At 27.5% G+C, this 16,770-nt stretch overlaps 2 protein-coding genes across 8 annotated transcripts in view; one reads left to right on the top strand and one right to left on the bottom strand.

The window, feature by feature from the left end:
* The window catches only part of trol (terribly reduced optic lobes), a 169,312-nt gene that overhangs the window by 30,332 nt on the left and 122,210 nt on the right, over positions 1–16,770 (bottom strand). For 3 of the 7 annotated variants that reach the window (XM_089228212.1, XM_089228215.1, XM_089228217.1), the window contains 7 exons: positions 7,344–7,454; positions 6,618–6,737; positions 5,634–5,783; positions 3,239–3,367; positions 2,704–2,889; positions 1,300–1,506; positions 801–860 (listed from right to left, as the gene is read on the bottom strand). In XM_089228212.1, coding sequence (XP_089084338.1) covers positions 801–860; positions 1,300–1,506; positions 2,704–2,889; positions 3,239–3,367; positions 5,634–5,783; positions 6,618–6,737; positions 7,344–7,454 — 963 coding nt within the window. The remainder of the gene's footprint in view (positions 1–800; positions 861–1,299; positions 1,507–2,703; positions 2,890–3,238; positions 3,368–5,633; positions 5,784–6,617; positions 6,738–7,343; positions 7,455–16,770) is intronic. The other 4 variants (XM_089228213.1, XM_089228218.1, XM_089228214.1 and 1 more) reach the window with 3 other exon arrangements.
* RpL23 (ribosomal protein L23) lies at positions 9,338–10,389 on the top strand. Its single transcript, XM_015522462.2, has 5 exons — positions 9,338–9,496; positions 9,719–9,802; positions 9,867–9,995; positions 10,071–10,184; positions 10,249–10,389. The coding sequence occupies exons 1-5, from the start codon at positions 9,484–9,486 to the stop codon at positions 10,329–10,331; spliced, it is 423 nt and encodes a 140-aa protein (XP_015377948.1). The 5' UTR covers positions 9,338–9,483; the 3' UTR covers positions 10,332–10,389.

Genomic DNA, 16,770 nt, shown 5'->3' with positions numbered 1-16,770 from the left:
CAGCATAGTAATGCATACGAAAAATATTCAGAAATCAAACACCCGAGAAATATCCAAAAAAATGGTCTTACCTTTTGAGTCTAGTAAGAAGAAATCAAAAATAGAGTGCATATTGGGAAATAAACAAAAATACAAAATTGAATTAATATTAATTGTTAAACGATAACTATACCTATTTAGTTATGTTAACAATAACAATAACATTTAACAATAAATACTAACGTAAATATCATTATTTTGAGTAAACAACTATATAACAGTGGAAATAATATTTTGTTGTCAAATTTGAAATAATTAGATAATAATTTATATAACTGTTTTATAATTTACTATTTTTTTATTTGTATATACACATTTTTATTATACTAGGTGTTGTTTTCATATCTTAAAAAACAATAATATTATTTATATTTACCATAATTTACTAAATCTAACCTAAATAAATCAAGTTTCTAAAAAGATACGATTAAATAATTTTATTTTTTTATTTTAGGATTTGTGCAAATTTAGCAATATTGTGCAATATAGCTGGTTAATACTAGTATACAGATATTAAATGCAAAATATGTTAATTGCATTCCAGAAAAAACATACATTTTTTAAAAATATGTCATCATAATGAACTATTTTAGTTGCAGGTGTCGACTATTATGTGCGACTTTGTTCATTATGATAAGGTGTATTAAAGTATAATTGTATTACAGATTGAATATTTTTCAGCAAAATATAGTATGTACAAATATATACAATAGGTAAATTTAAAATATAAATTCATAACAAAGATATAAGATTTGACTTACTTTCTTTAATGGTTTGTTCGTTTGGATATGTTTTTAAATTTAAACCATCTGGAGCTCCATCTAAAAAAAAATTTTTTTATGAGTCATAATAATCGATAAAAATAATTTTTTTATCTATTGAGAGAAAAATCAATAAAAATGATTAAAATAAGATAAACATTATCAACATGAACTGATGAGAAAACAAAATAATTTATAAAGTATAAAATGTGCAATATATAAAACAAAAATATACTATAAAAAATTAATAATGTATACTATACAAATTTAATAATGTAACTAGGTATGAAGTCGTCAATAATAATAAATAAATTTTAGATTTTGGTCAGATTATAGCCATAATTAGATACAATTTAATTTCAGAGATCAACAATTCAGGACTTTTATAAAACATCATTATCGAGACATGGGAGTTTTTAATTTTGTAAACTTTTGAGTGTCACACTATTATTTAGTAGTCAGTTGTTTCCCCTGTGTATGTGTTAAACCTTAAACTTACAGCAATTGTCTTCATCCGAAAAGTCTTGACACTCGTAGTTGTTGTTGCATTTCGCCGATTTCGGGACGCACTGCCGACCGTTGCGGCAAGCAAATTCGTTCCAGTTGCAGGTCACGAACACAGAAGGATTTTGATACTGCGGGTATAATTCAGTGGTGGTAGCGATATTAGTGACGTTGGGGGTCGTTATTGTCGGAACTGCGGGAGCTGTGGGCAAAAACATTAAAAAACTAATATACACAAATTAAAAATGAATAACGATGTATGATATTCTAATTATTATGAATGAGATGCTGATGGAGAATTGTTGTTATTATTATTATTTAGTAACTGTATACAATAATGTAATAATAACAAAATGGTCTGTTTATTTAGATATTAACTACATAATATGCTATTTATTAAATCTAAATACAATTCCCATCTCAACCAGGTGTATTTAATTCCATGCAATTTTAAAAGGATTTATTTTCTGGAGAGAAGCATTTTAAATGTGATGTACTCATAAAGTCATAATGTAGTATTAGTTGTATGACAATACCTATACATAGTATTTATAGATAATGAACGAACGTGCGGAAAATATTACTTATTGGTGAAATTAAATTAATTTGTTATGTTAATGATAATTTGGACGATTTTTAAGTTTTATTTTTAGATTGAATGATATAGGAAACTGGACTATCCGTCTGATATTATTTTAATTTTGATTAATATTAGGTACACCTAAGTAATTGGAGTTTATATTGTAAGTCAAATATGTATGGATCATAAAAACAAATATAAACAGAAAAATAAACTTAAGTTAAGTAATACAAATATTGGATTTTACTTAAAGTTACAAAGTTTAATTCAAATTGTATTTGTTGTACGTGACTGTAAATATGAATAACGTACAAACATTTTTTTGTATCCATTTTAAAATAAAATAAAAATATGTTCATTGTTCATATATACATTTAACATATATTCCGAACTTTTTAAAAACAAATTTTATTTCGTAGAGTTTTGTTTAGTTAGGTCTATTAAGAAAAAAAGTCGAACAAAAGCTGAAATTTAATTATTGTTCGTGTTCCAATAAGGCTATCCCAGATTGGACTTCATCAATATGTGTGTGTACCAAAAAATACTTTTTCCTCTATTATTCAAAACATTGTTGTCCTTCTCATTGCTCCAAGCGAGTAAATATAGAATATTATAAAGTTAAATGGAAGAAAAAACATGTTGTTGTCTTTACATTACGCAATACTTGAACACAGTTACAATATAATATAAGCCCGACGTCAAAGCCTATAGCTCTTATCGAATTCGACCAATTTAGCAGGTCCACCCAAGCTAAATGTCGTGGTCGTGTACCACAATGACGGAGACGACCGACGTGCTTCGTCAGTGGGTCGTACTTACCACAGTCCAATTCGTCACTTTGATCCTTACAATCGTTAATACGATCGCAGCGGTAATCGCTGCTCACGCAACCGCCGTCATTGCATTGAAACTCGTTGGAAAAACACACTGTGGCGACTGCAGGAGGCGGTATGTCGGCTGTTGACGACGCCTGATTAGTGTTTGCAGACGATAACGATGGTCTGTCTACATGATAGTAGTACACAAAAAGCCACAGAACAAAAATACAACAATATATCACATAACTACTAGAATACAAGCAAAAAATAATAATAACGAAAAAAGCGCTGCCCTTTAATAATGTATATAGGTATATTATAATATAGTTATAAATTATAATATATATCGGTTGTAAGTTATAAAAATTATTACTGTATTTTATATATTTTGAAAATTAAATTTAGTTTATTGTTATCCATCATAGTTTATAATTTATATATATTATAGATTTTATAGCTGGTGTGCGCGCTTAATGACTGCGAAGAAAATAAAATTTAAAAAAAAACTGTCGTATTATTATTGTTAATATTATTACCATTTGTGCAATTCCGCTCGTCTTCTGCGTCCGGACAATCCGGACGACCGTTGCAAGACTTCGATAAGGGTATGCAACTCGAGTCAGCACATGTGAAATCTGATTCAGCGCAAGGTGCGAGCATGGGGTCTATACATCAAGCGTGCCACAAGAAAAGCATTAGAATATTAAGAACGTGAACATTGAAAATAACATGTTAATTAATTGATAATGTATTAAATTGTATTAAATTAAATAACATGTTATTTATTGATATAACAATATTATTTTATAATATGTCAATAACTTGTGTTATAATAACATATAATATTCATCTGGATATATATTTCCTAGATGAAGTGATACACAGGCAGGACAAAATCTAATGAACTATTGTTACTGTTTTTTTTTTTTTATGAATTATAGCCTGCATCATGTAAGTACGGTGGCGATGGCCACATATTAATAATAATAATATTATAATACGTCTATAAGTTATGGTTTACTGTCACGTATATATTGTGTAAGCCGCGAGCCGTGTAAAAAATACCTAAAACAATAATGACAATAACCTAATTTGTTACTATACTATATAAACTATAAGGAATTAATGTGTTTGCGTAATAATTATCAAAATTACTATATAAATATCTTTGTGGGAAACAGAATAAGTATTTAATGATTGATTCAATGACGTTAGTTTATTCTTTTGATATTCAGATATTCAGAAATCATTATCATTAATCAGTAATTAAAAGAATAAGAAAACAAATATTAATTTTTGATTAATATACAAAATATATTTTTACATTCTGTGTAGCATGTATTTAAAAATATTATTGTATATTATTAGTTATTAATACCTTTACTCAAATTCATAAAGCCTGAAGTACACAATATGATGTAAGGAATTTAAAAATAATGTAAGGTAATATAGGTAAGATAATGGTTAAAAGTTCACTAGATTTTATCCTAAACACAGTTCATCACTTCAACCCATGTTAAATATTCACCTTATTAATAAGTATATTGGTTTTAGACGTTTTAGACATAAAAGACACTTAACACGTAAACAATAAACCAGTAACTTATTAGGTTACTAAAAAGTTAACCTAACCTTAGGTTATTTAAAAACCAAAACATTAATTTATACAAAACTGTTAAACTGTCATCAAATCTTAATTATGAAATACATTTTTTACTTTAATTATACCTATATCCTAAATAACGAAAACGAAGAATCTACTTTCTTTTCAATATTCGTGATAATTGTTTTCAAGTGTAGTATAATAATGTACCATTTTAGAACTAAATTTCTAAGGAGTTTTGTGTAGGCCATTATATCTACATTACTGGTAGACTTTCCAAACTAGAGAATGTCGGAGGGAACTTTCTATAATCAAATTTTTCAATAAAATATTGATTACAGTTTTAAAAATAAGCACTTTTTGTATTTCATGTATTCAAGTTTGCCTTTAATTTTTGTATTATCCAAAATATCTTTGGTCATGCTTCAGTAAAGTTTTCAACGATTTTGATCAAACTTAATTCCCATAGTTTTGTCTGGAAATTAGTATTTAGTATTTATATTTTACATAAAACCAAATATAAACACATGTTTATTAGTATCGTCGTTTGATTCTTAACTAAATAGTTCATCCCAAAAGTAAGCAATATTTAGTGTGTAATAAGTTCATTTTCTATATTAAGTTTCACTTAATATCTAGATAATAAAAACTGTGCACAAATCTAATATACGTATCAAGGTATATATTATTGTCTTTCGATAGTCAAGTATTTTCAAATTTAAACATGCCTATTAATATTTTTATTTAAACTTAAATATTCTGATTTTACTAGAATTTAAATGTGTTTTTGACACATGATGCGTGTTTCTATTGTAATATTGTATTATAATAATATTTGTATGGAGTTACTTGAAATCCCTAAACTATAAAATTAAAGAAAATTCTTAATATTCTATTAAAACTTGTTAGCATAAAATTATATGACTAACATTTGTAATATACTATAGTGTCTATAGGTACAAAGCTTTGTTGAGTGTTGCTTATATTTTATTTGTGGTTTATTATTAACTACACCGAACTAAATAGATGTGCGTAGATGGTATGAAGTTTATGTGCATTTGGTGAAAAGCCATTTTATAAGTACAATTATTATATTACAAGTACATTTTCATGTAGTACATTGTAAAATATGTAAGTGCGACATGATATTTCTACACCAGTGTTATTTTTAGAAAGCGACAACAACCGTTAAAATGATAAAACTATAGGTAACAGTTTGTTTTTATAATTGGGATTGGGATATTCAATAATATATAATAATTTGACTTCCTATACAAGAATGAAGAAGATTATAAATATTGTAAGAAGTGTATAATAATTTATAGTACCTGTACCAAAACTGGGTAAATTGTCACTGCCCGGTATCCCGCAATTTACTTCGTCTTCGCCGTTACTGCATTCAGGTTTCCCGTTACATCTTTTGTCGATGGATAAACATTTACCATTGTGACATTGGAATTCTTCAGGACCACAATTAGCTGAAAAAAAATTTAACTTAATAAAATATAGGTAAGTATAAGCATATTATTATGTAGCAATTGGAAATTAGAACTGTGGCTGACGGCTGTGTGATAAACATTTTGGACTGACTATTAAAAAAAAATAAAAAAATAATTTTAAGTTTAAGTAAAAATATATTGTTTTAAATAAAATAAAAAAAAACCGATAAATATTAAATATAGTAGGTATTGATGAATCTAAACATGTTAAGAACGTGTGTTATTTTATAAGTAGATACTTACAATATAAACCGTATACCTAATAAGTATTAATACTATTTATAAATATAGTTTTAAACCGTGAAAAAACATTTTAAGTTTGGACAAACAGATAAGTCATTAGTGGAGAACAAATTTCACATGGTATACCTTGCCAGATATGCTCATATAGTTTTTAGTTTTTTACTACACATATTTAAACTTTAAATTATAATAAATAAAAACATACTACTCGATTAATATTGATATTAACCTATAGATATTAATGATTCAAATTATGAAATAAAAAATTAAATTGTCATTTAAAAATCAAAGATTGATAGTAGTTCTACGTTCTACCAGCAATCATAAGGGTTAAGTTAAAGCGATCGAATGGTAATAAAAATATATTAGTATTGAAATGTAATGTCTATAAAATTGTTCATAAAAGTAAATATTTTTTGAAAAAATGTGTGTTCTGCAGCTGTTAAATAAATTAATATATTTACAGTGTACTCTGCAATTGTATTAGATGCATAAATTGTATTAAACGTATACATTTTAATTATATTAAAATATATATCATTGTAATTCATAGAAAAATGTATTATTTACAGCAATTTTCTTCGTCAGATCCGTCGTCACAATCAATGCGTAGGTCACATTCTTTTTTTTTGTCAATACACTGATCTGTGCTTCGGCATGAAAATGAATTTTCATCACAAACTTTTTCAGCTGAAAACATTATTAAAATTTTTTATTAGAATCAACTTGTTAACATAAATGTTTCATTTAACCCGGAGCATATACTGGACAATACACAATTACGAACGTTTTCCATAAAGCATCAAGTGCAAGTATATCAAATGTATTATGACATTAAAATTATAACACATATGACGAGTGAAAATACTAAATATACATCCCAATTTTTTAAAATTTAAAACACCACCAATAATATATTTCGTACTTTAAGACAAGTGCCATTATATTATGTATAACCTTATACATAAAGATGTTTAGGTACTTTTACATATAAATATGCAACGCACAAAGCTAAAATAGCAATTTTATTCTAATGTTTAGTGCGAAACTATACTTATGACTTATAAGTGATAAGTAGCTCTAAATATTTGTTGTGTGGACGTGTGGTTAATCAATTGATATATATCTATATAATATAATTACATTTATATATTATATTATCAAATAGATTTATTCTCGTATATTATGGTAATTATACAAAAAGTGAGTAAAAATAATTTGACGCTAGACATGTGACACATTTGTGTGTGGCGAATTCCAAGCTAAATTTTGATTTTTTTGTGTTTTTTAACATACGACAATTTTCTTCATCCGAACCGTCCTGACAGTTTTTTATTCTGTTGCAATGTAAGGATTTGTGGATACAAAACGATGTAAGATGACATTTGAATTGTTCAGCAGTACATTCTGTGATGATAAAATAAATTTTAGATAAATCAGTTAAAGTAATGCTCAGCTATCTATTTATATAGGTGTAGGTATAGGGGTTTGCATATTACCTAATGATAACTTAATGAAAAGATAAACATAACATTGTTTTACTACTGTTTTAAAGACATTAAACATTTAATTATTTAATTAATACCACATATTTAAAATTAATTAAATTAAATTCTAATACACTTGATACTTATATATAAACTATATATACATCTAATAGGTACGTACTAATTTCATTAAATTAACTAAGTTATATAAAAGTGCATTATCATTATTAATGATGTTGATGTAAACATTTTTGTTTTATATATTCATATCCTTACAATTATAATAAATCTTAAAATTTCAGAAAAGCTATAGATATCAAAAAAATGATGGTCTATAACTTTCAAACAGTTTCAAATGTTTTAGATATAGGTGCCTACATTATTTATTTGTTAAGATTAAAATGTTTTCAAAAAATTGAAACATATTACAGTTAATATTAAAAATATTATTGTGATATAGTTCGCTGTTTAAATATTAGGTTTAACAAAATTGTATACAAAATAGTTTTTTATTCAAGTTGGAGTTTGAATATTTGATTAGATTTTTCTTTTAATATTTGTACATACATTTATGTACCTACATTTATCATGTATAATGTATATAATATAGGTTAAACATATAATATATGTATATAATATATATGCATGCACACGTACCTACTTAAATTTTGTACTCAATAAAATGAAATTTATACGGGTATACTATTATACATTATTGATGGACATGATTGGCTTTTATAAGAGTCGAATAATTTAGTACCTATTAAGATGAACCTGCATGTATAAAATTATTTAACTGAATCAACATAATTGTGTTAATAGTAACTGAGTTATTTATAAAAAATAAATATTATGTAACATTTTTGAAAATATTTTTTTTCACATAATGTGAATAAATCTATGATTTTAAGGATAAATGTTTAACGTCCATAACAATAACATGAAATAGGTATATAAAATATATTTTCAAATTTTCTGCAGATTAAAACTATAAATCAATAAAAAATAATAGCTTAATTAATTAATTAAAGATACCTATTGGCTATTTGTACAATTATTGTATGCCATTTAGAAACTAAATAGCTAGTGATTCATGGTAAAATACCAGACAGAAAAACTTAGACATTATTAACCGAAATAAAACTCGTATTAATGAAGACAATAATTATAAATATGAAATATGATTAATATATATCAAATTAACCAGCAAATTCATTTTGAGTACCTATATATTCCATGTCATCGTGAACATTTGAAAACTTCTTAATGTAATTTCTTATGATTAATAATGACGAAATAAAACTTTTACTTATTAACTCATTAAAGCCCAGTCTTGCATTTTTAGTATTTTTTTAGGTACAACAGATATTTACGTGTGTGTGGGATACCTAGTATTCTATATGAATAAACAATTTTTCACTGGTACCTAATATTTACTTTATGCTAAATCCACTAAAATTTTCTGTGAGTAAGTCGTTTGAACGGATGTTATAAAAAAAATGCGGCTTGGCAAGTTCGAAAAAATTATGTCATTCGATGGATATAACAATAATATTCATTGTTCATATTTAACAACAATGATTTATTGTTGTTCAATGATACAAATTATTAATTGTGTTGTGGTACAATACAGATGTTCGCCATTCGGTAACAATTTTTTTTTATTGTTGCCCATCGCTATTGAAATGTTTGAATAATAGCAGTGTTCGCGCGCTCACACATTAGTGGATGATAGATTTCCGTAGAACAGATGGCGCTCGCGTTGAGAATCCGTCGGTGGGGGAGATATTTCGAGGCGTACGGTTGCCGTCACTGCGACGAGAGTGATTCCGTCTTTCTTTTCGGCTGCCGTGTTGTTAGGTTATCTCGTGCGTGTTCACATCATTCTCGAGACTCGAATCGTCTCGTTTGTATTTTTCGTTTTGATCTAGCGCGTATAGCACACCACAATGTCCAAAAGAGGTAAGTCATTTTGACTCATGTTAGCAACATTAATTTATTTTTTTGCGGTCAAATCGGTAAAAACTTCTGAGTTCGTGCTTCAAACGGCTGAGCGTGTTGACGCCTTACCGTTCATCTTGAGTTTTTCGGTCGTACTTTATATACACGCGTTTGTCCGCCATCACGGCCATCCACGCCTTAGGTTATGTTTGTAAATATAATGAATTAATGTGCTTTTTTCAGGACGTGGTGGTTCCGCCGGAGCCAAGTTCCGAATATCTCTCGGTTTGCCAGTCGGCGCCGTCATCAATTGTGCTGATAACACTGGTAAGTATAATTTTAGGTTTAATATTGTAACGAAATACTAATTTTCGTCACGTGTAATTACTAGGTGCAAAGAACTTGTTTGTAATCGCCGTTCAGGGCATTAAAGGTCGTTTGAATCGTTTGCCAGCCGCTGGTTCGGGAGACATGATTGTGGCGACTGTGAAGAAAGGAAAGCCAGAACTCCGTAAAAAAGGTACATATCATTTTGTTGGTCATCTTTTAAGTTTAAATGTAACATGTGTATTAATTATTTTACCATTTATTATAGTTATGCCTGCGGTAGTCATTCGACAGCGGAAACCTTTTAGAAGGAAGGATGGGGTGTTTTTGTATTTTGAAGACAACGCCGGGGTGATAGTCAACAACAAAGGCGAAATGAAAGGTGATTAATACATTTATTCTTATATTTATTTAAACACTTAGTTATATCTTTTATTTTAATTTAGGGAGTGCTATTACTGGTCCTGTAGCTAAAGAATGTGCAGATTTATGGCCTAGGATCGCGTCAAATGCCAGCAGTATTGCTTGAATTTTGTTTTTAAACTATGATTTGTGTTGACATCAATAAAAACCCTATATTTACTGCATCTTTGGTGATTTTATTTATAGTATTAATATCCTTATCCTATATTAATTCTTAGTATAAGATAATACATGGTAAATGGAACATGATTTTGTTTATTATATGGTTTTATTTATGAGAATTTAAGTATTTATTATCAAAAAATATAATATTGTAGGTATGAAACGAACTAGTATAAAATAAAATGTCTGCTCTAATCTACAAATTGTAAGAAAAGTCATAAGGCAAAGTTATTATTTTGAGTTGAACCTAACTTAGCTTTTCAAAATATTTGTTTTGTCGATTGTAATATTTTTAGCAATTTCTCTATTAAATGATTGGAAGTTTACTAACATTTAATTTAATTCTAAATAAAAACTAAAGTTCTTTTTGCAATTTTGTATCAATAAATTAAATTATTTTTAATCTTAAAATTCAAGCAGCTATATAAGATTTTAATTATTAAAATGGGTATTTATTATTTATGCTTAATAATCTAACAATAATAAAATTGCATTTGGATTTTCGACCAACTTAATTAAGTAGTGCACACTAAATTACAAACATCCAGCAATTAAATATATAATACAGATCATACTATACAGTCATGATAATTTGAAGGTAATAAGTACAATTTTTTTGAATCACCTATGTAACTTGAACATGACTAGCAAACATTCAAATTGGCAAGACAAAATTTGAGTTAATGGGACCTCTGTATTTTTTGTTGATCATTACAGTGTTTCAACAAAACTGGTGTTGAGTAATCTATAAAATGAATGCATGTATTTCATTAATACATTTTAATAATATTAAGTTAGCATGCCCAGATTGAAGTGACAAGGTACCGAGAAAATCTTGATGGGTTGCTAAAAAAAAAGGCTGATCGTAAGTGTTTGGGTAATTATTTTACAACAAAAATTAAAATACATTAATTTACCTTGGTGCACTACATAAAATCTAGATTAATTTAGAAATGTTTATTTGGAAATGGGAATTTTAAGGCTGGTTAAAAAACTAAAACTCGGTGGCCCAATACCTTGTCTATCTCCCGTGTAAGTTAGTGATTTAACCAAATGGAATAAGATAAATTATTCAGTTGAGTTAAAATGATGAAGTATAAGGCTAATAATTTAAACTAGGTAATGTTTTAATTTTAGTTTTTTTAAATATTAAAGAAAAATGTTCATTTATGTAAATATATTTTGCACTTTTATCATATATTTATTGTACATAGTACATACTAAACAAATTGAATCGAATTTCTTTGTATTAAAATACAATTTTTAATTTTTTTCACCAAAAGAAAAAATTTTTATTGCTATTAATTCTTAGTGGCTAAATACTATTTTCTACTTGTAAGAGAGATATAGTAATAGTCTGTAATTAACTAGTATTTAAGTTCATAGGTATTCTTTATGACATAATTTAAAAACTGAAAAAATTCATTTTTTATTCTATTGAAATTAATGACCACAAATTACAATGCAATGCTCTTAAGTATTAAATAAATTTTTGATGAAGCAATATTACATATCTACAAATGAACTGTTGAAATTAATAAATTAACTTATAAAAAATGTAAGTAAATTATAAACAATTTGTTTTGAAGGTTGTATAGACTATAATTTAGAAAACCTTATTTCATGCTAAAGCATAGACGCATAGTTTTATTTTTAAAAATTACATAGACCTATCATATAAAAAATTTAATAAGGTATTATGTAGGTTAGGTACATTCATAAATAATTAAAGCTTGTATTCCAAAGTGGAATTTATGGATATAATTTATAACCTTTTGCTCTTTAAAAACTTTGTAAAACGCATACTTGAATATCCAGTGAAGACTACCAGTGAGATGTTTACAAGTGAAGGCAAGTAGTAAATTGTGCTCAACCATATAAAATAAAAATATTCTAAGAGCGTGTATATAAATTGCCTACACCTTAGCTCCTAACTTCTGCTTATGTGATGGTCGATACAAAATAGTGGTGCTACATAGTTTGTCGAATTAAATAAATAAATAATATAAAAAATATTAATGCGTGGCAAGGTCAGAATAATCACTGATCGAAAAAATTAAGTACCTATACACTATTTAATCGATACTCGATAATAATAAATTGTTTTAGATTTTATACATGACGTATAATAATATATTATAAAAGCATAGGTAATATTAAATATAGAGATATAGTAATAATTTATAATAATATAATATAATAATATTTTATAATAATTTATGAGAAAATTGTTGTAAATGATAAATTCACAATAAATGCTCTCGTTTCGGGTGGGTCCATAGTGTTACGTGATAAGTAAATAAAGCCTTAAAGGTAGGTAATATTTAATAATAATCGTCGATTATTTTTGTAGCTTGTTGTAAAGGGATATCGGTAGGCATTGGGTACTAGGTGGGTATAACGAATAGCGCCTTTGATGGACTTAAAGGTTGCCCATCATTAAACATTTATTTAAATTAGGATATTTAAGAGTTTTAAGTACCTTCTTTAGGACTACATTTTCAAACTCCTTTCTATGAGAGTGTGTCATTTAACTGTAAATTGTTACCTAGACTAATGATTATTTTTTTTAAATACTGACGTTGTTTGTTGATAGGTATACAGCTAACCATAAATTATAAAATCCCGATACCTACCAAACACTAAATCTATTATACTATCTCTTACTCTACTTCATCACAAGATTCGGCTTAAAGAAGTAGATAATTGTCTTTATATATTATATATTTATTGTGTTTATATTATTTTATTGTAACCGTAATAATAAATTTGTATATAACACATAATAGTAAAAAAATAAAAAATACTATGGATTATTGTCTATTTGTTTATTATTCTTAAGAAAAAAGTACTTACATACAGCTAAATAACTCAGTAGAAACTATTTGTTCAAATTTAAATTTAAATACATCAACACGTTATAAAATATATCATCTGCAATTCACATAAAATAAAAGCAATAATGATCATTTGAAAAGAAAGACGTGCGCACTGCGCGCAGTATGTACTCTTTGAAATTAGATGAAAATCTATACCTCTTTATACCTAGGTAGGTAATTTTGAAAACAAGGTCATAATATTAAGTAATACATAAACCTGGTACCTGGTAACTGGAAATTCCTAAAATCAGGATGTCAAAAGAAAATCGCCGCTTCCTTGTATAATGTACCTATATGGCTATATCACACTATTCATACCTCCTAATTATGATGGGTAAAATATTAAAACGCAATACCCGCATGTGTTGATTCTGTCTTGCAAGTGCATAAACATAGAACATTTTACGCTCAGCACAACATGTTTAGCTCAGTTAGTTTAAAATTTAGAGAATTAACCTCTTATGGAAATTAAAGGTTACATTACTATGGAGGGCTTCTCGTAGGTTTTTTATCATATTTTTATTTTAAAGCGAATTATGAGTACTTATTTTAAAATTATAAATTGTTTATATATCTTAAAATACTCGCAATTCGCTTTAAACAAACACATAGGCGGATAGGCCTACCGGACAACCGGGCATTTCCCGGTGGGCCCCCCTTTGTATTTCGGTAATGGGGCCCTTTAATATCATGTATTATTAAATTTTTTTTCATGTGGAGGCCCCTTTTTAAAATTTTCCGGTAGGCCAAAAATAGCCTATCCGCCCATGAACATACATATTATTATAATCCATAATACTATCATTAACCATGTTAAATATTCGGAATAATATTCACACATTAGTTTCGTGCCGGGATCTAAACAAACGTCGTTTTGTAGCAATCGAAATTCGTAGAAGCACTGCGGTAATTGATGCACGCGTATGCCTATGTAGCGATGTCGCAACTCGTAGTAACAATTACTATAATAAATAATATTGTATTAAGTTTACAGCCTTTTCTTTTCGAGACTATTAAACAGTTATAATAATATAATATATAATGTATTTATGGGTACGCTCTACGCGTACTACAGTGCCACCGACACCCATTACTAGTTTTATAGTCAACGCGACGCGGGAGCTTCGTCATGTTCGCGGGAGAAACATCGCAAAAACGTAAATTATAGTATTATTACGACACGCCGACTGCAAACATTAACGTGTCCGGACTAATGTCAAAGATCCGTTTACGCGTACAAACATATTATAAGTAGGTACATATTATACGCGTTTCGTAAGTAACGTTACATATCTACGCATGTATCTGGTATAGTGGTATATACCTATCCCTATGGCAGTTTCTCGCACATCTTCTGTGCTTTGCACTTTATACGTTTTTCTTGGCTCACCGAGTTTATATTGTACCCAAGTGTATACGCGTGTACCTAAAATGCACACGTCGTATGCATATAGTGTCATATTATTATAAGTAGACACGCGTATGCCGTCGATGGAATTCGAATTATTTGATTATTAACCGCAATTGTATTATACCCGTATTACATTCATTAAAATTATATTAGGTATATTAGATATTGTATAAAACAAAAAACACTTATCACGTAGCCACACGCGATATCAACCGAGCCACGTAGGTTAGGTACACGTCGTGTACAATATATATATATAGATATATATATTTTTTTTTTGTACATATTTTAGATAATATTTTTTAGATTTTTACAATTCGTCAATTCATTATATGCACCTATAAATTTGGTTGAAATGTTATAAATATTTATAATGGACTTAATATTTGTTATTCAATTTAAATTTAGTAATATAATAGCCAACAAATATATCATAACCACACCCTTAATCATTGATTTAAGAATTTTAATAAAATGAAAATTATAATATAGTTAACTTCTTTATATTTATTTTATTACTTAAAAATAAAATGTTTTAGTTTTCGAAATGAGACGGGCAAAAGATAATAAAAATATTTGACTCCGAAAACCTAGTCTATAGTCAATAATTATAATATATAATTTTACAAACACCATTGAAATAAAGAATTATTTTTAATTAATTTTAACGTAGCTTATTATTAAACAAAACAGTTGTTGATTTATTTATTTTAATTTGTTCTAATAATTATTGTGCTGTCCATTCGTGTATATTGAAAATCAATATTTTGTTGTTGGTTTGATTTTGAATAATTAAAATTATGAAATGAATAATAAAGGGGTCGTATATTGGTATGTTGCCTAGCACAGAGGTGTTGATACAGATACAGATATTTAAAATAATAGCTATCGTCTATTCTAGAAAATAATAGAAATGACATATTGAATAACGATGACGCTTACAACAGTTAACACGGCACTCAGTCCCGAGTACACAATATAACCTTAATTTTTACATTAATGGAGAATATGTTAAAATGTAATGGGTACCAATTATACCGTGGAAAAGTGGATAAATTTAGAAGGGTAAAATAACTACGTGTGTGTGACGTGATAAACCTTGATATCCGATACGTTCCTAAACAATACGGATTTTAGAAGAAACCACGCGGTTGTGAAAAGGATAGGAAAAGAGCGATGATGTTGTAAACACTAGTAAAATATAATATATAAGACACACAAATTATAGTGGTTTAAAAATGTTTTTACGTGAACTCTGAGTATAAGAAAAAAAAAATCGACGACGACGAAAATATACGTAGGTATCTAACCTTTTATATAACCAAGATATCTAGTATATAACCTTAAAAATAATGAAAAATATTAACGGTAACACATAGGTAATACCTTGATTGAGTCTCAGACAGAATCCACGCCCGAGTATAGTATCAATCGACAACCACGAACTCGAAAAGTAAATTATAGCAAACGATTTTCCTCGTAGCCATCAAAAGTCCAATGCACTACTATTACTTTAATGTATCATGCGTGATTATTTTATACACTACTTAATACTGTTATCTCGTATCGCCCTTATTGTTCTATATATTATATAATATAAATATATTGTTTTAGCGAGTATCTACACCTATATATAATAAACACCAAAAATCTACATATTATAATATGTAGGCATATACGAGTATATGTTTTGTTGTACTTTGTAATATGTCTATATTGACATAAATATTATACGACATAGCATTTCGGAGTGTCTATACAGTTACAATGTCATAACCCTAATATATAGCGTGTGTTACACCCATATTAGATATGTATGTTCATCTATACACATCAGCCTTTAACCGTGAGTTCATTGTAATTCTAATTTTTAGAGCTTTTGACATTTTAAGTAAACTTAAACGATAAATTTTAAAAACCCAAGCATTTGTATGTTATTTAGAAATATTCATGTTGTATTGCAATAGTTTTTTTTTTCAAATGATAGCTGTAGGCACACTTTTTAAGTGTAAATTATATAAAGCACATGATTTTTTTTAAGTTGATTTATTTAAATCATAATTCAAATGTGTAGTTTCTCAGCATTTGTGTTT

Source organism: Diuraphis noxia, unplaced genomic scaffold (genome assembly GCF_037042655.1).
Source record: "Diuraphis noxia isolate RWA-SAM2 unplaced genomic scaffold, SU_Dnox_SAM2 contig0005, whole genome shotgun sequence".
Taxonomy (NCBI): Eukaryota; Metazoa; Arthropoda; class Insecta; order Hemiptera; family Aphididae; genus Diuraphis; species Diuraphis noxia.
Note: the sequence above shows the minus strand (reverse complement) of the source record. Positions and strands in the feature narration are given on the sequence as shown.